The sequence below is a fragment of the Rhinatrema bivittatum genome, chromosome 11 (genome assembly GCF_901001135.1).
Source record: "Rhinatrema bivittatum chromosome 11, aRhiBiv1.1, whole genome shotgun sequence".
NCBI lineage: Eukaryota > Metazoa > Chordata > Amphibia > Gymnophiona > Rhinatrematidae > Rhinatrema > Rhinatrema bivittatum.
In genome coordinates, this window is record NC_042625.1 from 18234850 (window position 1) to 18261017 (window position 26168).

Below are 26168 nucleotides of genomic sequence, written 5' to 3' on the forward strand. Positions count from 1 at the left end.
ATACAGAGAAGAAGTCAGCCCCAGCTGGCTATGAATAAGGGTGAATAAAGCCTCTATCAAAGTTCTCCTTAACATATGTAAACATGGCCTCCATTTCAGGGGCAGACAGCAGTTAAACTCAGCCTCTGGGTGGAAGTTTATCTGGGAGTAAGCCTATGGTGCAATCATAGACATAGTCAGGTGGTAAGGTCTTCGCTTGATGAACATATCAGTGTAGGCCAAATACTGGGAAGGTAAACCGGGCATTTTGGTGACAATCACTTAGCCCAGGAACTTCATCAGTTGAGCCTGGCTAGAAAATGCATCTGGCAGAGGGGTCCCCACTGGGAGATTTCCAGGGTACCCCAATCGATATAGGACTGGTGCCGCTGCATCCAGGGGAGGCCAAAAATGATGCTGTTGATGGCTCTCAGTAGGACATATAGGCGGAGCAGGCCCATTTGCATCTGTAGTAGCCCAGTAATATGGGCGATGATACAGTCTGACAAAGGCTCTCTGGTGATTGAAGGGACAGTGAGTACTTTTTCCAATGGGTCGGTGGGGATCCATTCCAATTTTCTAGTTCCTTGGCTATGAAATTGCCAGCCACACCGGTATCCAGGAAGGCTTGTAAGTGAATGGGATCTCCTCCCCAGGTGAGAATGACTGAAACAGGATTTGGGGAGAGGGATTGGGTGGCTTCCCCTACCAACTCTAGGTCCCAGTTTTTCCACCTTGGTAGGGTAGCATGCCACAAATTGTCCTGGACTTGCACAGTAAAGCACAAGTTCAGATGCCTTCTCCTCTAGAAGGGGCAGGCCACTGCTCAGACGGGGTGGCTGCCCCTTCTATTCTGCAGGGGCTAGTAAAGAAGGATAGACTGGAGTTTGAGTTCCTGTGGATGATGCATCGAGACCCGCCCCTTCCCACAAACATAGATCCAGCCACCCAGGCTAATAAGGCCCTCCAAGGTATCCAGAAGGTCTGTCCTGAGAGCTCATCCTTTATTGATTCAGAAAGGCCCTGGAGGAAGATCGCTGTTAGGTTGTCCTTCCTCCATTGGTGCTCCGAAGGTAAAATACAAAAGCACATCACATACTCTCCCACCGGGCTGGAATTTTGTTGGATATGGAGGAATCCTGTTGCTGCAGATGTGGCACAGTTGGGCTCATTGAAAATAAGGTGGAACTCCTTAAGGACGATCCAAGTTAGAGAGAAGGGGGGTCATCCCTCTCCCAGAAGGGAAAGGCCCAAGTCAGCCCTGGCCCTCCCAGCTGAGACAATATGTACATCACCTTCTCCTTGTCAGAGGCTGAATTAGATACACTAATTAAGGAATTTCCTGCACTCAGAGGTCTTCCCATGGAAATAAGCTGAAGGTGGCAACTGTAGCACTGGTTTGGAGGCAGGAGGCAAGACTGGCTATGGAGCTGCTGGAGGAGGAGCAGTCAGTTGTGGTACTGGCAAAGCATCCAGGAAAGTCACCAATCTGTCCAGAAGCTCCGTGACCTGATCCAGTCTGTTCTGCTGTTGTTGTATCCATTGGACCTGCAGTGCTTGTTACGAGTGCGCGCGGTCGTCTCGGGCGGGTGGTGAGCCCTTGGGCCACAGCAGGACTCAAGGAGGAGCCCCAAGCCACACTGTGGGAGGTGAGCTGAGCAGGCATGGTGAGCCAGGCAGGCAGGAACAGAAGCAGGGAGTCCGACCCTCAGCCGGACCTGCATGCCCATGGTAGCCAACACAGGGAAGTTGACTAATTAACGGTCCTCCGACTGTTCCCGGCCCTTTCGGACCCGCCGCAGGGAACGGCAATGGGCAGCAGGCCAGACAGAGGCGAGGGCAGACAGAGTCCTTATACAGAAGACGTCAGACGGGGGCTGAAGCAGACATCCAAGACAGGCTGAAGCAAGACACTGAAGACATCAGGGCAAGGGCTGAAGCAAGAAGGAAAGGTCCAGGCGAGCAGGAACTCCGATGCTGGGATACTCACATCCGAAGCCCCTTCGGCTGGGAGAAGCTCAAGAGCCCGTGGGACGAATCCCTCCTGTTGGCCACTCCAGGGCCCAACAGGACAGAAGGCTCAGGAACCAGACGAGGATGAAGGTCAAGACAGAGACACGAAGACATCAGGAACATCAGGCAGAGACAGGACAAGGCGCCAACAAGACATGGAGGACCTGGATCAGCTAGGTTACAGGCGACTGTAATGCTCAGATCCAAGGCCAGTTGCAAGTGAACAGAAAGTCCTTAAATACTGGAGGTAGGAGGCAACTCCCTGGGAGGAGCTTGCCAGGACCGCCCACCGCTGGTCCTATAACTGGGGTAGAGAACTGCGGGCCAGCCCCTAGGGAAACGGGCGTGGCTGGAAACCAGGAAGTCCAAACGCAGAGGCATGCAAGCCACAGGCTCCGCTAGGCCTCTCAGGCCCTGGAGCAAGTCCCGGATGGAACGTAGGCGAGGCCCTGACTTCAGAGCGGCCTCTGGAGGAAGGTAAGAGACCTCCTGTAGCGCAGCAACAGGGGGGATCGCAACAGTACCCCCCCCTCAAAGAATCCCCCCCCCTCTCAGAGGGACCAAAAACAAAAGCCAAGCAAGAAAAGCGCACAACCACACACCACAGGCAAGCAAACAACAACCACACACCACAAGCAAGCAAGCAAGCAAACAACAACCACACACCACAAACAAGCAAGCAAGCAAACAACAACCACACACCACAAACAAGCAAGCAAACACACACCACAAACAAGCAAGCAAACGATGAGAGACCAAGAGCATGAGACTGGGAGCAAACAAAACCAAGGAAACACGGGACCAGGCGAACACGAGACCGCGGGAGCAGCAACCGAACGAACGGAGACCGCGCGAGCGACACACACAAATACAAAAGAGGGAGCAAGGGAACGGGGAGCGAGGGAGCGGAGAGCAAGGGAACAGAGAGAGAGGGAGCGGAGAGCAAGGGAGCAGAGAGAGAGAGAGCAGCGAGCAAGGGAGCAGAGAGAGAGAGAGAGCAGCGAGCAAGGGAGCAGAGAGAGCGAGGAGCGAGAGACAGGAAGCGGGGAAGAAAACGCGGGAACGAGGAGGACGGGAGCCCACAAGCAGGAAACAACAAGCGGGAAAACAGCACAAACGAGCAACACAGGGCCAACAGCACAAACGAGCAACACAGGGCCAACAGCACAGACGAGCACCACGCGGCACACAGCACAAACAAGCACCCACGCGGCACACAGCACAAACAAGCACCCACGCAGCACACAGCACAAACAAGGACACCCACAGCAGAAGCAAGCAGAAGCAAGAGCAAGAACAAGAGGGGGAGAGGGCGGGCAGAAACTACAGCAACATCAGGAGGCGCGCAGGCGCCTCCTGCAGGTCGTGGAACTCCATCCTGGGAACAAGGAAACGATGGATTGGGCGCAGGCGCCTCCTGTAGGTCGTGGGAACCCAAACAGCTGGCGCCTCCAGCAGGTCGTAATCAAGAGCAGAAGCTGGCGCCTCCAGCAGGTCGTGAGACGAAAGCAGACAAAGAAAAAATTCTGGAACCAGACAAGTCCATCACGAGCACAGCTCACCGAGCTCATGGCCTTGGATTCTGTTACGAGCGCGCGCGGGCGCGGTCATCTCGGGCGGGTGGTGAGCCCTTGGGCCACGGCAGGACTCAAGGAGGAGCCCCAAGCCACACCGTGGGAGGTGAGCTGAGCAGGCATGGTGAGCCAGGCAGGCAGGAACAGAAGCAGGGAGTCCGACCCTCAGCCGGACCTGCATGCCCATGGTAGCCAACACGGGGAAGTTGACTAATGAACGGTCCTCCGACTGTTCCCGGCCCTTTCGGACCCGCCACAGGGAACGGCAATGGGCAGCAGGCCGGACAGAGGCGAGGGCAGACAGAGTCCTTATACAGAAGACGTCAGACGGGGGCTGAAGCAGACATCCAAGACAGGCTGAAGCAAGACACTGAAGACATCAGGGCAAGGGCTGAAGCAAGAAGGAAAGGTCCAGGCGAGCAGGAACTCCGATGCTGGGATACTCACATCCGAAGCCCCTTCGGCTGGCAGAAGCTCAAGAGCCCGTGGGACGAATCCCTCCTGTTGGCCACTCCAGGGCCCAACAGGACAGAAGGCTCAGGAACCAGACGAGGACGAAGGTCAAGACAGAGACACGAAGACATCAGGAACATCAGGCAGAGACAGGACAAGGTACCAACAAGACATGGCGGACCTGGATCAGCTAGGTTACAGGCGACTGTAATGCTCAGATCCAAGGCCAGTTGCAAGTGAACAGAAAGTCCATAAATACTGGAGGTAGGAGGCAACTCCCTGGGAGGAGCTTGCCAGGACCGCCCACCGCTGGTCCTATAACTGGGGTAGAGAACTGCGGGCCAGCCCTTAGGGAAATGGGCGTGGCTGGAAACCAGGAAGTCCAAACGCAGAGGCATGCAAGCCACAGGCACCGCTAGGCCTCTCAGGCCCTGGAGCAAGTCCCGGATGGAACGTAGGCGAGGCCCTGACTTCAGAGCGGCCTCTGGAGGAAGGTAAGAGACCTCCTGTAGCGCAGCAACAGGGGGGATCGCAACAGTGCTGCCAGATCTTCTGGGTCTATGGGCTCAGCAAACTATAATGGTTACGGGAATAGTGGACCCTTGATGCTCTGGTGTGATTAGTGCTGCCTAGTAAGAAGACCAGTAGGCCCACACCAACAACTGACGGAGAAGCCCTGTGGCAGGACTGGCTGGACCTTCATCTATACCAACTGCCTGTCTTGCAGGTTGAGCCCTTGGGTTCTGGCAGCTGGCATGTCTTAGGTGGGTCCCTAGTGCAGTCCAGAGATGAGCATCCAAGGCCAAGCGAAATATGGGGCAGACAGCAGAGATGGAAAACAAACCAGAGGTTAGGGCAGGCAGCAGAGACAGACAACAGGCCTGCAGGTGAGGCTAGGTCGTGTCAAATCAGAAGGCCGGTTCAAGGCAGCAATAAAGGAAGGACAGAGTCCAAGCCAGGGACAGAATCAAGCCAGGGGGGAACAGGATAGAACAAGGACATGGACAGACAAGACAAGGGCTAGGGCAAGGCAAGGACGAGGGACGAACAAGATAGGAGAACAGGAACAAAAGACAAGGCAGGAACAAGATGCAGGAAGCAGGAACACACACTGGGACACAGAGCACACCAGAGGACTTGTTGCTGAGGCTCTGGTGCAGTCATAAGTACTGCATAGTCCATATCATCAAAGAGCACCGTGGCTGTCTTCTCGCCATGATCCTAAGTGTGGAGGCTTCGGGTGCGCACCCACTTAAGGAGAGCCAGCGGGGAGAGGAGTCCGGAGGCATCCATGCTGCAAAGCAACAAGAGGACGTGGCAGCATTGGATGTGAGTGTTGTTTGTACACGGGGATGTCCTGCAAACCGCCAGTCATGACAATAAATTTGTTAGCAAAGGTCAAGAGGCACTAAGGAATGCCCGAGAAAATAAAGAAGTTCACTGTTCTTGTTCAGACTGTGTGGAATATGCTCCTGGGGGAAATTCTGCGCAAAAAAATTAAAATTCTGCGCACAAAATTTAAAATTTTGCATATTTTATATTCGTCAAAATAACACAATTTACATGACAGTCTTTAATAATTACATTTTAAATTAATACAGAAAAAAATTATTACTTAAAGATGCAGAACTGTAAATATTTTGAGCAGAATTTCCCTAGAAATTCACTTTCCACTCGCTCTCCCTTCTCCTCTGGCCACTTTGCCCTCTCCGGCCCCCAACTCCTCCATCTACCAGTACTTCTCCCCTCCACCTCTAGGCTCAACTCCTTCCACTCTAAGTCGCCACTCCCAGAGTTTGACCTCGTTCTCAGTACTGCCCCTCACACAGGCTCCCTCTGTCCTCTCTCTCACACACATGCCCCCTCTCTCTCTAGTGCACATACACACACACCCTCATACAGACTCCCTCACTCTTGCACACACATCCCCTCATATAGGGCCCTCTCTCTTGCATATACACCCACACAAGCTCCCTTTCTCTCTCACTCATACACCCTCACACAGACCAGTGGCGTAGCCACGGGTGGGCCTGGGTGGGCAGGTGCCCACCCAACTTAGACCCAGGCCCACCCAACTGGCACCGGAACTGCAAGGCTGTCGCGGGATCCCATCCCCGCGACAGCGAACAAGAGAACCCACGCCTCGCGCGCCATCACAGCACACGTGGGGAAGCGCTGCTGCGGCCGTATGGCCAACCGGTCTTCCTGTTCGGGGGGGGGGAGCGGAAGCGCCACGCGCAGCTTCCGCTTCCTCCCCCCAATGCAGGAAGATCAGCTGCCTCTCCTGCTGCCACCCGTTCTCCTGCTATCTTCGGGTCAAACGGCCCGCCGAACTTCCTGTTTGGGGGGAGCGGAAGCGCTGCGCACAGCTTCCGCTTTCTCCCCCAAAGCAGGAAGATCAGCTGCCTCTCCTGCTGCCACCGGCCTCCTGCTATCTTCTTCGGGCGTCGGGCCCGCCGATCTTCCTGCTTGGGGGGGGGAGGGAGGAAGCGGATGTTGTGCGCTGCTTCCGCTCCCCCCCCGACAGGAAGTTCGGCGGGCAGTACGGCCCGACGCCCGAAGATAGCAGGAGGCCGGTGGCAGCAGGAGAAGCAGTTGATCTTCCTGCTCTGGGGGAGAAAGCGGAAGCTGTGCACGTGCTTGAATGTGTATGTGTGGATGAGAATGGGAGTGTGTGTGGGTGAAAACTGGAGCCTGGGTGTGTATGTGGGTGAGAATGGAAGCTTGAATATGTGGGTGAATGGGAGCTCGAATGTGTGTATGTGTGGTTGAGAATGGGAGCCTGGGTATGTGGGTGGGTGAGAATGGGAGCTTGAATGTGTGTATATATGGGTGAGAATGAGAGCCTGGGTTTGTGTGGGTGGGTGAGAATGGAAGCTTGAATATGTGGATAAGAATGGGTGCTTGAATGTGTGTATGTGTGGGTGAGACTGGGAGCATGGGTTTGTGGGTGAGAATGGGAGTCTGGGTTTATGTGTGTGGGTGAGAATGGGTGCCTGGATGTGCGTCTGTGTGTGCATAAGAATATAAGCCTGGGGAGGGGTGAGAAAGTGAGAACTTGAATGTGAGCTTGTGGGGGGGGGAGGGGGGGGAGAGCATATGAGAGTGACAGCTTGAGTGTGTGAGAGGGAGTCTGTGAGAGAAAGCGTGTATGTGTGTGTGTGTGTGTGGAAGGGAAGAAGACAGTAATAGAAGAAAGACACTGAAAAGGAATTAGGAAATGAGCTATAAGGGAAAAAATGGGAAAAAGAGACCAGGACCAACTGATTAGAAAAATACAAGATCAGACAACAAAGGTAAAAATATATACCTATATTTTGAGATGTTAGCAATTTAAATATAAGCAACACAACCGCTCTCTCAAAATTTATGGACAGGTAGCCGTGTATAAAATCGTAATAATAAGAAGGCTAAAGTACTACAAATCACCGTGAATTATGTTTGTATCATTAAGTAAACTTCATACTTAGGCGTAGATGTGAATGCTATGCTGCATAATTTGGCATTATTTATCAGTAAAAAAACAACTAGTAGACCTGCATGTCTACAGCCCACCCATGTTAACCTTGTGCCCACCCAAAAAATCAATTCTGGCTACGCCACTGACACAGACTACCTACGTCTCTCTCTCATGCACTCCTTCACATAGGCTCTGTCTCACACATACACAATTCCTTCACACAGGCTAGCACCCTCACATACACATGATCCCTTTCTCATACACACCAGCTCCCAATCTCTCACACACATACACACTCCTTCATAATCTCCTCATATAGTCTCTGGCACTCACACTCAAGCACTGCCCCCTGCTCTCTCTCACATCCCCCTGCTTACCCTCCCTGGTCTCTCTCACATTCCCCTAGTCTCTCACCTTCCCTGCTCACACCCTCCTGCTTTCTCTCTCTCACCCCCCCTCCCCTCCCCCTCCTCCTTTCTCACCCTCTCCTCTCCCCCATACCCCCTCCCCCTCCCCTCTCACACACACATCTCTCTACACACATTCACTCACATCAGGGCTTTCATCTACGCCGCGAGCGGAGCACGTCCTGCGGGGTCCTTCATCTTCGCTGCGAACACGCACGCTCCATTTGCAGCATGCCAGGGCCTTCGTCTTCGCCTCACATGGCGTGCCAGGGCCTTCATCTTTGTGGCGAACAGTGCACGCTCTGTTCACGGCACGTTGGGGCCTTCATCTTCACCGCAAATGGCACGCTCCGTTTGCAGTACACCAGGGCCTTCATCTTCTATGCCATTTTCGGCGCAGAATTTGCCAATTCTGCGCAGGGGAGGAATTTGGTACAGATTCTGCGCTCCGCAGTAGCACAGAATTCCCCCAGGACTAAATAGTATTTATAACATGCGGTCTATACCTAAATGATAAATACATAACCATCTATAATGTGGAACAGTTAGAGGTGAATTTTTAAAGAGCTGCATGCATAAAAATGAGCATATTCACGCAAGTCGTGCATATTCACATAACTGCTATTTTATAAACGTCAAATCTGCACATGCAAGTAATGCTGCGTGAATTAATTTGCTTAAATAAAAAAGGGGCGGGCTAGTAGCAGGCCAGGACCATTTCAGGGCAGGGCCAACATTTATGTTTATATGGTGCTATTTTAAAACCTGCGAACGCAACACACATACAGCTGTTACCTGCGCATATTTACATCTGCTAATTATCAGGTGTAAGTCAGAATATAATTCTTTATAAGCAAATACTGACTGGGTGAGGGGGTCTAGGTAAACTGGGGAGAGTGCAGGCTGAAGAACCAGGGGGGTCTTGATGACCTAGAGAGAGACTGGGCAAACTGGTGGACTAATTGGTAAAACTATTAATTCACCTAGTATGTGCATGTTATAACATTTGAGAATTTGCACGTATGAAAGTGCTAAGGAAAATATGCAAGTTATATTTCCTCGTGTACATTTTTTTAAATTAGGAGCACAAATACGTGTGTGTAGCAGATGTCTGCCACATACCTGAATAATTTTGTACTTATCTGGCTAAGTGGCAGCAAAGTGGCAGCAAAGCCACCACTTATCAGAACAAGTCTTAAAAAAATTGCTACATAGCTGAATAAGTAAGATAGCCGGATAAGTCTTCAAATGCTAGTTATCCATTGATCTGACTTATTCACCTTTGCAGCGTTTTTCTTTTATTTATCCAGCTATCTTACATACGGGCTGATACAGTAAAATCGCGGGCGAGCACCCACTCTCCCAGCGCGCGCACAGGCCACTCTCTTGTGCGCGCGATACAGTATTTTAATTTATTTAAATTAGGCCCGGCGGTAAAAAGAGGTGCTAGGGACACTAGCGCATCCCTAGCGCCGTCTTTTTTGACGGAAGCGGCGGCTGTCAGCGGGTTTGACAGCCGACGCTCAATTTTGCCGGCATTGGTTCTCGAGCCCGCTGACAGCCATGGGTTCGGAAACCGGATGCCGGCAAAATTGAGCGTCCGGTTTTTGACCCACCAGCTGCGGGCCCATTTTAAATTTTTTTTTTTTATTTTTTACTTTTGGTAACTTTCGGAACCTCCGACTTAATATCGCCATGATATTAAGTCGGAGGGTGCACAGAAAAGCAGTTTTTACTGCTTTTCTGTGCACTTTCCCGGTGCCCGGAGAAATTAGCACCTACCTTTGGGTAGGCGCTAATTTCTGAAAGTAAAATGTGCGGCTTGTCTGCACATTTTGCTTTCTGAATCGCGCGGGAATACCTAATAGGGCCATCAACATGCATTTGCATGTTGCGGGCGCTATTAGGTTCGGGGGAGTTGGACGCGTGTTTTGGACACGCTATTACCCCTTACTAAAGCTAGCGGGTCCAAAACGCGCATCCAAATGCTGACTTACAGTGCGATCCTTTGGAGCACACTATACTGTATCGGCCCGATAGTTACCTGAATTACCTCAGAGCTCTTTTTAAAAATTGGCATTATAGTCCTCAGATACAGTGGCAGATTTGAATGATAGGTTATAGATTACTAGTAGCAGATATGTAATTTTGCATTACTTCTTTAAAACTCTGGAGTGAGTGCCATCAGGTCCTGATGATTTACTACTATTTAGTTTGGAAATGTATTTTAGCACCTCTTCCAGAGTCACACTGATTTGTTTCAGTTCCTCTAAATCATCATCTATTTATTTATTTATTTATTTATTTATTGTTTTTGTTATACCGAGTTTCATGATAGGCATCACATCAACCCGGTTTACAAATAACAAGGAGTGTAAAGCATAACGTAACGTAAAAAACAATATTTTCAATAAGAACCTTGAACTTTAAATACAGTGAATCAGAAAAAGGGAGAGGGAAAGTTACAAAAAACAAGGAAAATAAACTTGGGATGGAAGGGGAGAAATTGAACAGCACAATATTTACATTTCAGCCTATTGATACATTAGAATAGCAAGTGAAAAAATAGACTATGAAACAGTACATAGGTAATCAAATGAATAAATATGACACAGTTGTGAATGGTAATAGTATGATAAATATTCAGCAGGAATTAGTGAGAGAGGGTTTGAGGTTGGTTGATCTACACAGAATGATTCAATTGTGGGAATTTCCCCAACAAATTATGCAATGAAGACCAAAGGAAAGAATTTACTTTTTCTGCTTTGGCCTTATCTTCCATGAGTGACCCTTTCATCCCAGTCATCTAATAGCTCAACTGACTCCTGTTATGAGTGGTGTGCCTCAGGGGCATTTCTCTGAGCGACATAGGTGAAGGATTGTCAGGAAAGTTTGATCTTTTTGTCAAAATCTGCAACAGTTTAGACAGCCAGAAAGGCATAGAAAACATGAAGAAGGTTCTAGCAAAGTTCAAAGAATGGTCTAGGGTCTTGTAGCTAAGATTTAATGCTAACAAATATAGAGTGATGAATTTAGGATCAGAAACCCAAGGGAGAGATACAGGTCCATTTTATTATATCTTTATTGCTATGGTTTGTTTAATGGTTGAGCTATTCTATGATGCACAGTAGTTTAATTTGAAACACTTTAAAAATAACAGACGTGTTTTTCCTGCTCACTCGTGTTTACTTAAAATGCTACACGTGTTACAAATTCTGCCAGGGGTGTGTAAACTTATGAGTACAACTTATTTGCATAGATTGGGTTAGAAAAAGTGCCTGCAGGAAAAGGAGACGAAAGCCTCTGCAGCTACTGTTTCCTTAGTCAATTTTCTAAGGGAAAGTATGCGCATAGTTTGACTGTGAAAATTGGCGCAAAGACTTTGCAGCCATCTAGGTAGCAAGAAAACTACCCTCGTAGTAGATACAATTCTCTTAAGCTATCGCTGCAAGGGCACTGTAAGTGCTAAAACAAAATTCCCTTTGATCGCTTTGTTCAGTGGAAGTCAGCATACCTATACATCATGCCAAGGGGTGCTAGCGTATTCCTGGCACCCCTAACTCTAGCACCCATCTTGATAGGCTGAAGTACAGTGCAGTCTGCTATGGACTTTCTAGGTTGTTGGGTTTTTGTTTTGGATTTTTTTTTGGTGGGGTATGTTCCCTTGTAAGCCATTGGTGTTGCCTGTGCTGACCTGCAGGGGCACAGATTGAACAGGTCTCTCAGTGGCTGTTGAGGAGTCTGTGCTGTACAGGTGCAGAAGGAAGCAAACTGGTCACCTGTGGAAAACTAAAAAAAAACCCTGCCGATGGTCTGTGGAAACCTGGAAGCAGTGGTGGATCATATTAACATAGCCTAAGGGAGTCCAACGAGTAGAAGTGGTATTCCCTCCTCCCTTCCCTCCCTCGGCAATCTGAGGAGCAGGGGTGGGGGGGAGGGGGGAGGGCATCCTCCCCAGAGTGGTGCTGTGGAGCCTTTTTGAAACAGCCCGCACTTACTGCTGCATCACCATGCCAGCTCCCTGGGGGGGGGGGGGGGGGGGCCCCAACACCCAGTAAGACCAATCCCACCCAGCCTAGAAGCAATCCAGGATCGGTTGTGGACAATTTGAAAGAGGTCCATGGTAAGCAATGAATTTTCCCTGAGGACACCTGCAAACTGTGACTTCAGGCACGAGTGCTACTGCTTCAGGGGAGCTGAAGGATGTGATTCGGTGCAATATCTAGGGCTGCCATTACAATCCTGGCTCCCTCGGTGGGACGAATGTAAATGTACCGTACTGACATGCACAGCATGGCGGCAGTAAAAGAGGGACTATGACGTACTGTATGCTATGTGTACAACTTCCTTTGCATATCTTTTGATTTGAAGTGGGTGAAATAGCCTCTAACTGCCCTGCAGCACCACAACTAGAAATTCACAAAGAGCTTAATGTTTTGCATTCCTTTCTCTCTGCTTCCTAAGACAAAGGGTCCTGGCTCCTAGCTAGACTTGTAAATATTGCATAGCAGCAGCTCAGGCCACTAAGCTAAAAGGAAAATGTTTTTGTACCACAGAAACAAAGCTTCGAGAACAGTAGTTGATCTGATTTTTAACATAGCCCAGGAGACTTGAGTCGCTGGATCAGCAGATACTTGAAGAAAACCTGCTGAGCCCATCCTCCTGCCCCTTTTCATGCTCGGAGCTGAAAACGTAAGAATTGCTTGGAGAGAAGATATCGATGCAGGGTTTGGTACAAATTGCTTTGGGCCGATTCTCTTCCCTCTTTCATTTTGGTACGTTGGTTTCTTGTTGTTGGGCGCGTGGGGGGGGGGGGGGGGGGGGTGTCCAGCTTCCTTCCAGCTCCCATTCCACCAAGCTTTGGAGGCTTTGCAGCCAGCAGCAGTATCACAGGCCTCTGACTGACCAGGTCATGCTGCCGCAGTCAACGCCAGCGGAACAGCAGTAAAAGCCGGACATCAGGCATTCCTTCACAGCCTACGCCTCTTCTGTCTGTGGCTCTTGTGCCAGTCTAGTCCCATTATACATGCTTTGAATTAGGTGCTGCTGAAGCCCAAAATTAGAGAAAAGCTATGACTTGCCTGGAAGAGTTCAGTTCCTCCTCAGGTTTTAATTTTAAATCAGGGTCATCTGGTTGCATCTCCTAATGTCTTCAATGTGAAGCTCCTAATAATTCCACTGGTAAATTATACTAATTTTTAATGTTGTAGCTTAAAGTTTTCCTCTTTTTCGTTGGTTTGCTTTATTAGACAGTGGCTGATCTAAGGATTTTTTGGCACACAACCTTTTGGAAGTTGATTTATGAAAGATGTTTGAGCTAACATTTTGACCTCTTCCAAATCACCTCAATCAAATTACCAGAGTAACCTAGTAGATGACAGCAGAACAAGGCCATTGGACCATTCAGTCTGCTCAGTTACTCTGTCCACATTGCTACGGATGCATCCCAGCCACATTGCGACCACCTGTAAGACCTTTCCCTATCTGGGCAGTCTTTTTTTTTTTTTTTTGTCACCCCCTTTTGAACTCTAACGTTCTGGGTAGCAGAACCTACAAGATCTCCACTTATGTCCCTTGCAGCAGCCGCCTCTCTTATGCCTCAGGACAAAGTCCCACAACATTCCAAAGAACCAGCAACACCAGTGTGGCCGCTGCACAGATATCTGGCTTCCTAGCAGTTTATATCAAGCAGAAAAGCATCATTGGAGGGGGTCCGCAGCCCCTGAGTTCCCAGGGCACTGTTTAGCCTGCATACTGTGAGATATCTCTACATTTCCAGAAACAACTTTTCAAATGTACTGGTCTCATCCATTTCAGAATTCAATTAAAAAAAAAAGCAGAGTATGCATTTTCCATTGCCAGATCTACCAACTGAACATTAGTTTTAAGGTCCCAGAGAGGCAATATTGATGAAGTGCAGTATCTTTGCAATGTACATTTATGAGGAAGGGGTGGGAGGGGGGGTTCAGAAGGGTTTTGTGACAATATTCCACAGTAGACACATAGATGACACACGATTTGCATAGCCACATTTTATTTTGGAGTACTAGGCTATGAAAGGGAGAAAAGCAGAGTCACAGAGCCAATGAAAGGGCTGAGAAATAGTTTGCATGTTCTTACCTTCAAACATGGCATGATTCCAAAAGAGTTGCTCTCAGCCATCTGGTGCATGTGCAGCTCTGTTCTGCAATCAGTTACAAAAAAAATTAAAATTAAATTGTGCCCTGAATACAAATGTTGGATATTATTGTTTTTACGGGACATCTAGGGAAGGATCTGATGCATTCAGCTATAAATGTCATGGCAATGTGTATAAGCATTGTTCAGAATCACTTAAGGAACCATTTGGAACCAAATGTGTTTTGAGTTGGAAACCGGGGAGGCCATCCGGGTTGGCATTTAATCACCCCTCTCTGCTCTCAAAGGTCTGATATTTCAAAAGGTTAAAGATTGCCTACTTTTGTATAATCCTCTTCACATTGTACCATAAGAACTCGGCATTAATGACTTTTCTGGTTGGAAAACCTTAAACAGTGTATTTAACATTGCTGACCTAGAGTTTTTTTAAATATTTGCATTCAAACACTATATAGTAGTTCTACCTCATAGAGGGATTTCTACTATTACTACTTAACATTTCTATGGCGCAACTAGATGTAGGCAGTGCTGGGATGAGATAGGGATGTGCATTGAATAATCTGGATGGTAAATGTGTGACAAATGAGTTGGTGCTTGGTTTTTGCAACCAAATCAAAACTCAACTCATTCTGAAAATTCTTCAGATCATTTATTTCAGTAGATAGAGCATGCTATTTGCCAAAAGGAATGGCCCAAAAAGTTTTTTAAAAAATGAAATTTGGCCAGAAAATGCATAAAAAATGAAAAACACAAAAAAAAAAATGGCTGTATATCTTTGGTCCATGACACTTTCAGTCTAGTTGAGACACACAGACAAGACAAATAACTGTTGCAGTTTGATGCTGCTGGAGACCCTTGGGCCAACCTTGGGCCAACCTACCTAGGGAGACAGGGTAGGCCGGGAGGCGGAGCCACAAGCTAGAAGGGTTCACCCAGGGACCCCCCGGGAGGAGCCCGTAGGGTCCCGGGTCCTTGGGACTGGGAACTGTTTGCAGAATGTCCAGAAGGCTGTGGTGGGGCGTAGGCCGGGACCGGAGCAGGCAGAGTGAATAGGAAGTCCAAGGTACCCGGAAGGCTGGGGGCCGGCTGCGCAGAGCCGAGGGCTGGCTGAAGGCAGGGCAGCGGGCGGCTGCGGAGTCTGTAGCAAACCGGAGTCAGAGGCAGGCAGTGGGCTGAAGGGGGTCAGAAGCAAACCGGAGTCTGAAGCAGGCTGCAGGCTGAAGCGGAGTCAGGAGAAAACCAGAGTCGGAGGCAGGCTGCAGGCTGAAGCGGAGTCAGAAGCAAACCGGAGTCAGAGGCAGGCTGCAGGCTGAAGCGGAGTCAGAAGCAAACCGGAGTCAGAGGCAGGCAGCGGGCTGAAGCGGAGTCAGAAGCGAACCGGAGTCAGAAGCAGGCAACGTGGAGATCAATAGGAACGCAACTGGAAGCAACTAAGAAGTTGTGAACCTTGTTGCAAGGCGTTGAGAGAGAGTCTGAACGCTGGTTATATCGGGAATCGGGCGTGACGTCAGCCGTGAGGGCGGGGCCGGGCTTCCGGGAGCTGGGCGCTCAAGACGGATGTCCTCGCGCGCGAGACCGGAGGGAAGCAGGCCCGTAATGGCGGCCGCCACGTGGAGTGAGAGAAGCCCCCGGAGTCTGGAGCGGGCGGAATGCGGCGACCACTGAAGCGGAGGTAGGCAGGCCTGAGCCCTATCAGAAGGGAAGCGGTCGGGACCGCAACAATAACATTCTAGTTATCGCTTAACTATTACAGTAAACGTGTTTAAAGTTAATAGGCTAAGATCTAGGAGAGTTGGGATCTTGGTAGTTAAAATCAATCTCAAAATGGTGGGTTTTTAAATGGGATGAATATGGCAGGAGTGGGAACAAGATTCACCAATTCAGGAAGACTGTTCCAAGCACATGGTGGCACAGGACAGAGGGCATCTGGAATTCGTAGTGGATGAGAAAGGCATAGACAAGCAGCTTTCCCAACAAACAGAGATGGGGGGGGGGGGGGGGGGAGGGATATGAGAGGAATGGTAAAATGCAGCACTATAGAGTGAATACATTTGTAAGTGAGAAGGTGACATTTTAATTTTAAAGTGGAAGTAGATGGGGAACCAATATAGTGCCCTGAAAAGACGGATTAAATGTTCACAACAATGCTGGAGGAAAAAAGGTTATAAGGCTGTAACAGAGCAAGATGGTTCTGCAGGAGACCAACAAGGAGGATGTTTGTTGTCCAAGCACAAGGAGATGACAGAATGGATAATGAGTCTTGGTAGTGTTTTCAGAAAGGAAGGGGTGGATTTTGGTGGTGATACAGAGAAAGAGGTGACACTTTTTATCAAAGTTTTGGATGTGTACAAGGAAAAAGAGAGAGAACAGTCAAAGATAATTTCAAGATTGCTGGCAGAAGGGACAGGATAGATGATATTTTTCACTGAGATAGAAAACCATGGAAGTAGGGTATTGGCTTTGGAAGGAAAGATAAAAGGTTCAGTTTTGGCCATGTTAAGTTTTAAGGTGGCAGAGAGACATCCAGACAGATAAAGTAGATGAGATCTCAGACTGGGTTCCAAGTGAAAGTTCTGGTGCTGAGAGAAAGAGATGGGAATTGACTGCCGCAGCTCAGTGTATTACGGCAGTCAAAAAAGCAAACAGAATGTTAGGAAGTATTAGGAAGCGAATGGTGAATAAAACAGAAAATGTCATAATGTGTTGTGGAGCGCTAGGAGAGCGGTCCCACTTACCAAGAGATGTGTGTTCTTGGGCCACGGCTCGACCCCAGAGGAACTCCGAAGAGGTGCCGCGGTAGGCGAGACATGCCCGAGCATGGGCTGGACAAGAGCGAGGCTGGACTGAAGACTGGAGATACTGACCCTCCTCTGGACCTGCACGCTTCGGAAGTCCAACAACACAATGATGGTCTTATGAACAGTCCTCCGACTGTTCCAAGCCCTTTCGGACCTGCCGCAGGGTCAGCAAGAAGCGGCAGGTCGGATGGAGGCCAGAGCCGCGAAGACCGGAACATGGAGATTCAGACGAGACTCAGGGACGAGGTACTTGGATGCACAGACGTGACTTCGGGGTATATGGACAGTGGTGCGATCCCTCAGGGCGTCCTACTCAGCCAGTACTACTGGTCTGGTCACGGACCACCCTGTCCTACATCCGTGGGAGCGGTATCAGCGCAGGAAGGAATGAGGTACTTGGCTTTTGGAAGACTCAGGAACAAGGTACAAGGCTTGCATCATGAAGCGTCCTACTCAGCCCGCCCGTGGGGCTGGTTGCGGACCATGACATGGCTTGCCGCGGGGTCCCAAGCGTACAGAAGACTCAGGAACGAGGAACCAGGGGTTCAGGAGAGCAAGACAGGATCATGGACTTCAGGATCAGGAGAAGCAACATCAGAACTGGGCCATGGACATCAGGAAGAAACATCTGGACTGGAACATAGATACTGGATCAGGAGATAGACCTTAGGGCTGGAACACGGACATCTGGAATAGCAGGTGAACATCAGGACTGGAACATAGGCAATAGGACAAGACGAGGAGCTCCAATGAAGAACAGGAAACACAGGACCTTGAAGAAGTGCTGGAACAAGGACGACTCCTGGAGCAAAAGACAGCAGGATCCCAGGAGTGACCAACTCCTTGCGAAGGCAAAGCTATAATGGACGCTGAGCCCTTTTGTAGGGCTGAAGAGGACAATGGCCAGGGAGGGGTCAGCAGAAGGCCACACCTGGCTGGCCCTTGAAAAGGAGGAGAGAGGCGTGCACCCGCGCCTTAGGAGAGCTGGAAGCTGGTGGCGTCCTCAGCCACGTGGAAGGCCCGAGGAAGCCAGGCAGGCAGCAGGAGCAGTCCTGGAGGTAGGTAGGCTGCTGCAGCGGCTCCCAGCCGCGAAGACTGAAGCAGGAAGGCAGGAAGAGAAGAAGAGCTGGCTGCAGGATGAGCAGAGAGCTGCAGGCACTGGCAGGGAAGGCTTCCCTGCCGGGCGAGGACCCGGACTGTAGCAGGCACCAGCAGGGACAGCCTCCCAGCCAGCTGAAGCTGAAGCTGACTGCAGCACGTCAGACTTGCTGCCGTCTGACGTCAGACTTGCTGCCGTCTGACGCTGCCGCTCCTGCTGCCGTCTGACGTGCTGCAGCCAGCTGAAGCTGGCTGCAGCACGTCAGACGGCACAGGAGCGGCAGCGGGGGTCCCCAACCGCGAGGAAGAGCTCGCGGCAGGTCGGCCCCCACTGCGCAGAGCAAAGGGCAGCCGGGGAGGAGCCCGGACACAGCGGCAAGACTGCTGCAGAGGCAGCAGCGTCAGCGGCCCGACTGGCCGCGTGAGGTAAGGAGCCTGCCCGCAACATAATGCCTCTGTATCGCTCCATGGTGAGCCTGCACCTTGAATACTGTGTACAATTCTGGTCGCCACATCTCAAAAAAGATATACTTGAAATGGAGAAGGTACAGAGAAGGGCAACCAAAATGATAAAGGGGATGGAACAGCTCCCCTATGAGGAAAGGCTGAAGAGGTTAGGGCTGTTCAGCTTGGAGAAGAGATGGCTGAGGGAGGATATGATAGAGGTCTTTAAGATCATGAGAGGTCTAGAACGGGTAAATGTGAATCGATTATTTACTCTTTCAGATAATAGAAGGACTAGGGGGCACTCCATGAAGTTAGCATGTAACACATTTAAAACTAATCTAAGAAAATTCTTTTTAACTCAACGCACAATTGAACTCTGGAATTTGTTGCCAGTTGATGTGGTTAGTGCAGTTAGTATAGCTGTGTTTAAAAAAGGATTGGATAAGTTCTTGGAGGAGAAGTCCATTACCTGCTATTAATTAAGTTGACTTAGAAAACAGCCACTGCTATTACTAGCATCAGTAGGGTTGGATATACTTAGGTTTTGAGTACTTGCCAGGTACTTATAGCCTGGATTGGCCACTGTTGGAAACAGGATGCTGGGCTTGATGGACCTTGGTCTGACCCAGTATGACAATTTCTTATGAATTGACAGCATAAAGATGATACTGAAAACTGTGAGATTAGAGCACCAAGGGATAAAGGGTAAAGAAAAGAAGAGAAAAGGGACAAAAGAGCCTCGGGATAAGCTGACCAATAACAGGATAGTGATGGAGGAGGATCCACCAAGAGATACACTAGAAGTGTGAGAGATAAGAGGAAAACTAAGATAGAACAGCCAGGGCAGGGTGTCAAGGACTAGATGGTGATTAACATGATCAAATGCAGGTCATGGAGGAAGAGGATAGAGAAATAATCCTTAGCCATGAAGAGATCACTGGAAGCTTTAGCAAGGCTTATGTCGGTGGAATGGAGAAGGTGGAAGTCACATGACTAGGGATGCAAGAAAGTCAAAGCAATGGAGCTAAACAGCGCATTCAAGTAGCGTGGATGTAAACAGCAGGAAGGAGATAAGACAATAGTTAGCAGTGCTAGTAAAATCCAATGAAGGATTTTTGAGGAGAGGTGTGACCACCACATATTGTGTTTATTTTTATTTTGCCTTTTGTAACACTTCAAAGTGGATTACATTCAGGTACTGTAGGTTTTCCTATCCCCAAAGGACTTACAATCTAAAAGCATGCAATAAATAATACAATGCACATGAGAGAGAGAGAGAGAGAGACTCTCTATAGAGGCAATGTGATATGCTATATAATATATTCCACGGTAAGAGGGGACAGATTTGGGGGGATTGCATACACAGTCAAAGGAATTAACTGCAAATTAGATATGACTGATGATTTCTATCATTTGAATCAATGAAAGGTACCAACAAGAGGAATGGATTACTACACAGTCTTTTTCTCTCTCTCTCTCCGTTGTGCGATAACAGTTATGGGTGTATGTTGCAATAACATACCATGTGCGTTAAAAACAAATAATGTGCAATGCGGTAACTCTACAATTTGCATAACCACGCCCATTTTTTTTTAACATGGGCACTTCTACTATATTTGTGGCATTTTGATCAATCTAGGAGATAGGATGGGAGAAAAACCTTAGTAAATCAAGCCCTAAGTTTGTACTGAGGCAAAGGAAGGTAAAGTGACTTGCCCAAGGTCACAAGGACTGTCAGTGGAATTTGAACCCTGGCTTCCCTGATTCGCAGCCCATTGTTCTATCCACTAGAAATTAGTTAAGGTGAAGGCTGCCAACTCACCCCAGTCAACCAAACATGCTGAGACAGTCTTCGTTTTGCCACTTGCATGAATGGAGTTGTTCCGATTATCTAAGGCAGCGCTTCCTAACCGGTGTGTCGCGACACACCAGTGTGTCGCCAAGCAGCGACAGTGTGCTACTGGTCTCCCGCTGCTCTTCCCCCCTCTTCCTTCACCGAGCAAGAGGCAGGCTATCTTCCACTGCTGCCGTTGCTGCCCGGGCTATCAGCACGTTGAAGCCTGGATGGGAACGGCAGCAGTGTTAGTGGAGGCTGGCAACTGCGGCTGGGCCTTTTCTTCTTCCCGCACCTGCCCCCACCCTGGCCTGGAACAGGAAGTGATGTGCAATGGGGTGCGCGGGAAGAAGAAAGAGCCATGCTGTATGAAAATGTAGTGGCAGTAGCAGCAGCCCCGAGCAGTAGCGTGAGCCTGAAGCAAAATCAGAAGCAGCCAGAAATCGGCACAGTTGACAGCAGAATTAGCCTCCCTTGGCCGATGGGATTCTTCTTTCTTGGCCTGCGGGGGCTAGAGGAGGAGGCTGCTGCAACTACCATTTGTGCTCGGGGGGGGGGGGGGGGGCAGGACATGAGAGAGAGAGAGACAGCCAGCCAGCTTGTCTGTAAGTGAGAGAATGTATGTGTGATTGAGAGTGTGCATGTGTAACTGTGACTGAGAGCCTGTGTGTGAGAGCATTTGATTGAGATCATCTATGTAGTGTGTGAGAGAGCATGTGTGTGATTGAGAGAAACTGGTCAGAGAGGTGATGTGTGTATATAGGAGAGACGAAGTGACTGGTCAGGGAGATGACTGGAGTGTGTGTGTGTGAGAGAGAGAAAGTGATTGTGGGAATGAGAAGCCTGTGCATGTGGTGAGAGCTACATAGGAGTGAGAAACATGGGTGTGTGTGAGACACAGCATGGGAGTAAGAAGCCTGTATATGTAAGATAGAACATGGGAGTGGGAAGCCTCCATGTGTGTGTGTGTGTGTGTGTGCATGAGAGTGAGAGACTGTTCGGGAAGGTGACTGGTGTGTGTGTGTGTGTAAGAGAAAGACTGGTCAGGAGATGATTGGTGTGTGAGAGACAGAAACTGATATGTGAGTGTGACTGGTATGTGTGTGTGAGAGAGAAAGAAAATGATTATGGGAATGAGAAGCCTGTGCATGTGGAGAGAGCTAGCATAGGACTGAGAAATGGGTGTGTGAGAGACACAGTATGGGAGTGAGAAGCCTGTATATGTAAGATAGAACATGGGAATGGGAAGCCTGTGTGTGTGTGTGTAATGCATGAGAGAGAGAGACTGTTTGGGAAGGTGACTGGTGTGTGCGCGTGTGTGTATGAGAAAGATTGGTCAGGAGATGATTGGTGTGTGAGAGACAGAAACTGGTATGCGAGTGTGACTAGTATGTGTGTGTGTATGAGAGAGAACGTGATTATGGGAATGAGAAGCCTATGCATGTGGCGAGAGCTAGCATAGGAGTAAGAAACCTGGGTGTGTGTGTGTGAGACACAGCATGGGAGTGAGAAGCCTGTATATGTAAGATAGAACATGGAAGTGGGAAGCCTGTGTGTATGTGTATGTGTGTGTGTGTGTGTGTGTGTGTGTGTGTGTGTGTGTGTGCATGAGAGAGAGAAACTGATCGGGAAGGTGACTGGTGTGTATGTAAGAGAAAGACTGGTCGGGAGATGATTGGTGTGTGAAAGACAGAAACTGGTCATGAGAGTGTAACTGGTATGTGTGTGTGGGAGAGACAGAGAGACTGGTCATGGACACTAAGGAAGAGGACCTTCAAAGCTTCAGCCACTACTGCTTCTGGTGTGTGCTACTGGCCTGCATGGAAGAGGAGTAGGAGAGCTGCTGGAGGGGGTTAGTAAAGGTGGCTTTTAAAGTTTATTTTTCTTGATTGACTGCCATTTTAATTACTGAATATTATATGATGTGTCTGCTGTTTTGAAATATTTTATTGGTGTTTGGAGAATTTAAAATAATTTTTATGAGTTTTTAATTTTGGATATTATTCTGTTCATAGTTGTTGTGAAACATTTATTCTGCTTATTAGTATAGTTATACAATTATTTCTGTGTTGGGATCTATGGTTGCTTGGCTAGTTCTGTTTTCCTAATAGGAGGTGTATTGGTGTTTAGGGCCTGATTTAATATTTGCAGTGTTGCCTTTTCATTGGTAGGGTTGTTACTGTTTGAGTGCATTCCATAATACAAGTGTAACTGTGTGCGGATTAGTTTATGTGCATTACTGCAAATCCTGGGCGTATGTTAGGTCGGTTCTGTGTATGTGACCGAGGTGAGGTATTTTACTGTATCAGTCTTATTTGTTGTATTTTCTCAAGAGAACATGCATTAGTAATAAACTGCTGTCTTTTCATAAGGAGGGCTATTGAGCCTGGTAGTTGGAGTTTCTGTTGCTGTTACTGAGATGACACCAGAACCAGAATATATTTGTAAGAATGTCATAATTCTGCTTTACATCCATAATTGTGAGTCAGGGGGGTTCCTGTGGATGCAAACTGTACTTTTACATTTAGCCCATTGGCAGTCATGTTTTCAGTGAGTCATGCATGCAGGAACCATCTGTCAGGTGTATCCCGACAGAAAAAAGGTCGAGAACCACTGATCTAAGGGACATCAATGAGGCAATCGGAGCTACAATTTCATGCATGCAAGGGGACAAAACCAGGACTGAAAGAGCCTACTTGGTCAACATGGGTTGAGTAGGCAACTCCAAGAAAGGTTGCAGTCAAAAGCGATAGGTGATAGAAATGAGAAGCTGTGTAGAAAAAGGGCTAGAAATTTCTGAAAAATGCTCCAATTTTTTCTTAAGATTTCCTTACACAAGTTTCCTCCATTACGCCTCATAAGCAAAAAGGGAAAGTTTGGGTTTTTCCTTCTGAACCCTCTTTCCCTTCGGACCAGCGTTCCATCATTGAATTTACCATCCCTACCTCGGTTTTGGGGGCTTCTAGCCCCATTGGCGTGGTGAAGAGAGGAGCTTCTCTTTCACCTGGGTTGATATCATTAAGCCCTCTGGACCCGAAACCACCCCTCTTAGCTTCTCCCCAGAGTGTCACTGACTTCGCTGAGGTGCCGGGTGATAATCTCACTGAGCAGCCTCAGCTAGATGGAGCTGTCAGCATTCTACCTGGATGGGTGTCGACTGTTTCTCAGAAGTTGGAGTCTGTGGTAGGATCACCAACAAATTCTCCAGAACATTCCTCTTCTATTCAGGCTTTGGGGAATGATATTAAAAGTTTGCAGGCTTCCAATGCCACAATTATTCATGAGCGTATGTCTTCTCTTAGATGGTTTGAATCCATGGAAAATTTTATAAGCCATTTAAACTTGAGATTGTTGAACTTTCCCAAGGTTCTTGGTGAAATGCCTTTAATTACGTTTAAGAGGTATCTGGTTGAAGCTCTTAAAATTAACCTGATCAAATTCCCACTCTCAAGAAGATATTGTTTCTTCTACAAAGACAGAGCCTTATCCAGTCTCGCTCTCCTCATATTGTGGTGGAAATTTCCAATTAATCTGAATATTTGGAAAACTCAACAGTCGAAGTGACTACTTTGTTTGTCTCCTTCTTCTTTGAGCAAGATCTAAGCCTTGTGATGAAATCTTATTTCAAAAGTTTAAATGTTTCTTTTCATGGTGGCTTAGTTCGGATTTACCCTGACTTAGCCAGAGCTACACAACTTCGTCGTAAATCATTTTTGGATATGCATCCTGAAGTCATTGCTTTAGGTGCTAGTTTTTTGCTATGATGCCCAAGCATGCCTACGACATTTTTTCCATCCCAAGACCTAAAAAAAGAGGTGGTGGCCTCCTCCTTGCGACTAAAAAACACTCAAACTCAAACTACTAAATATCAATGCCCCCCACAAATTTGAAATCGGCCTTCTTAAATCCAAAGAATTACAAATCTGCCTCATATATGCATCCCCCAGCCTACTGGAACATGACCCATCCCCACTCATTGAATTTATATCTGACAATCTCAATACTGACACCCCTGCTGTAATACTAGGAGACTTTAACCTCCATGTGGACGCCATCCCCACCACCTCGTCCTGTGAGATCTTCCTTAACTCCCTACTTGCCCTTGGTTTCAGACAACTCATCACCTCCCCCACACATAAAGCAGGTCATACCTTGACCTTATATTCATCAACTCCTGTATACACTCTCCCCACTCACCTGACAGTATCCCTGTCCCATGGCCAGACCACTATCTTCTCAATGTACTTCTCTCCATAAAATTGCCCTCCTCTACCACCCCCACACATAGTAACAAAATCTCCTTTCGCAAACCATGCGCCACTGAAGACCTCATCTCTGCTTTCGACAATTTTACCAACAACCTAGACCTCACCAACCCCGATGCTGCCCTTTCCTCCTGGAACAAGCTCACCACTACCATAGCCAATGAAATTTGCCCTATCGTCAATAAAGAAATATACCACTCTCACTCAGCAAAAAAAACCCTTTTACACCACTGATTTAAAAAATCTAAAAAACAACCTTAAAAGTAAAGAAAGAACCTGGCGCAAAAACCCTACCCCTAAGCAAGCAGCCATTTACAAATCTACACTACACGCCTACAGACTCTCTACCCTCCAAACTAAGCGCGACAATTACTCTGCAAAAATCCATAATTACCAATTTATTTATTTATTTGCTGAGTTTTATATACCGTCATTCAGTAAAGCCATCATAACGGTTTACAAAGTTCAGATTGCAATACTTTTAACAATTGAGTAACAGATGTTACAGGAAGTATATTAAACAAACAGAAATACATCTAATTGCAAAGATGATAATTGGTACATGCACTATGGGTTGCACGAAGGGGTGCACAAAGGGGAGAGCCCCTTTGTCGTGCCCCTTCGGCGCGCGACGCAAGGCACGCAGCGCCTGATGGTGAGGCGTTTTTCAATGGTCGGCTGAGCTCCCTATGACGTCGGGGGGGGGCGTGGTCTCCCGATCGGGTTCCTCTCTCATTCACACAAGTCATTAAATCCCCTCACCTCCCGATGTTCAAATCTCTTCCATCTGATTTTCACTTAGTTTGATGGTAATGTTCTGCGGGGCCTCGAAGGTGGAGGGTGGCTTCCCCGCTCGCCGGCACCTGATGGTGAGGCATTTTTCAACGTAAATGCTTTATTCTCGTATGTGGCAGAACTCACTAAATCTACACCCCCCCCCCCCCCCCCGCCACAGATGAACAAGACAATAGCAAATGCAAAGAACTCACCCTCTTTTTCAAAAATAAAATATCAAACCTCCTCCTACACTTCCCTTCCAACCCCTCCCTAGCCAATCTGCTCCCCAAAAATCCCAACCTCAAATTCGAGTTTCTCGATTTAACCTCCACCAAGGAAATCGAATCCATTTAAAAAAAAATAAAACCTGCTACACCCACTTCTGACACTATCCCCACTAAAGCTCTCCTTTCCATTCCCTCCATCATCGTGAAACCCCTGTCTGACATAATCAACTGCTCCCTCTCCCATGGCAAAGTCCCAGACCCCTTCAAACTTGCTGTTGTCAAGCCTCTTCTCAAAAACCTACCCTTGACCCCACCAACCCTTCAAACTACGTCCTATCTCTAACCTTCCCTTCATATCTAAAATTATGGAAAAGATAGTCAATTCACAGCTTTCTGACTATCTGGATGTTGGTGTTTGAGGTAGTTGTGGGTGGATCCTTGGGCCGGTGGCAGATGACTACGCCCCGGGGAAAGATCCCGAGAGGGACCACTGGTCAGGCTCAGAGTATGGAGACAGACACACACTAGTTCTTTTATTAAACAGTATATGGAACCACCAGTGAGCTGGAAGTGCCCAGCTGGGCTGTAGTCCCTCATATACTGGAACAGCGATCCTGGATAACTGAGCTGTAGAGAAACTGAATATAGTGGTAGATTTTCAAAGGGGTACGCGCATACGATATGCGCGTACCCTCCAA

General features: G+C 48.3%; 1 protein-coding gene across 1 annotated transcript in view; it reads right to left on the reverse strand.

The window, feature by feature from the left end:
• The window catches only part of MYO18B (myosin XVIIIB), an 815563-nt gene that overhangs the window by 699845 nt on the left and 89550 nt on the right, over positions 1 to 26168 (reverse strand). The window contains exon 12 of the mRNA XM_029619020.1: positions 14007 to 14070. Coding sequence (XP_029474880.1) covers positions 14007 to 14070 — 64 coding nt within the window. The remainder of the gene's footprint in view (positions 1 to 14006; positions 14071 to 26168) is intronic.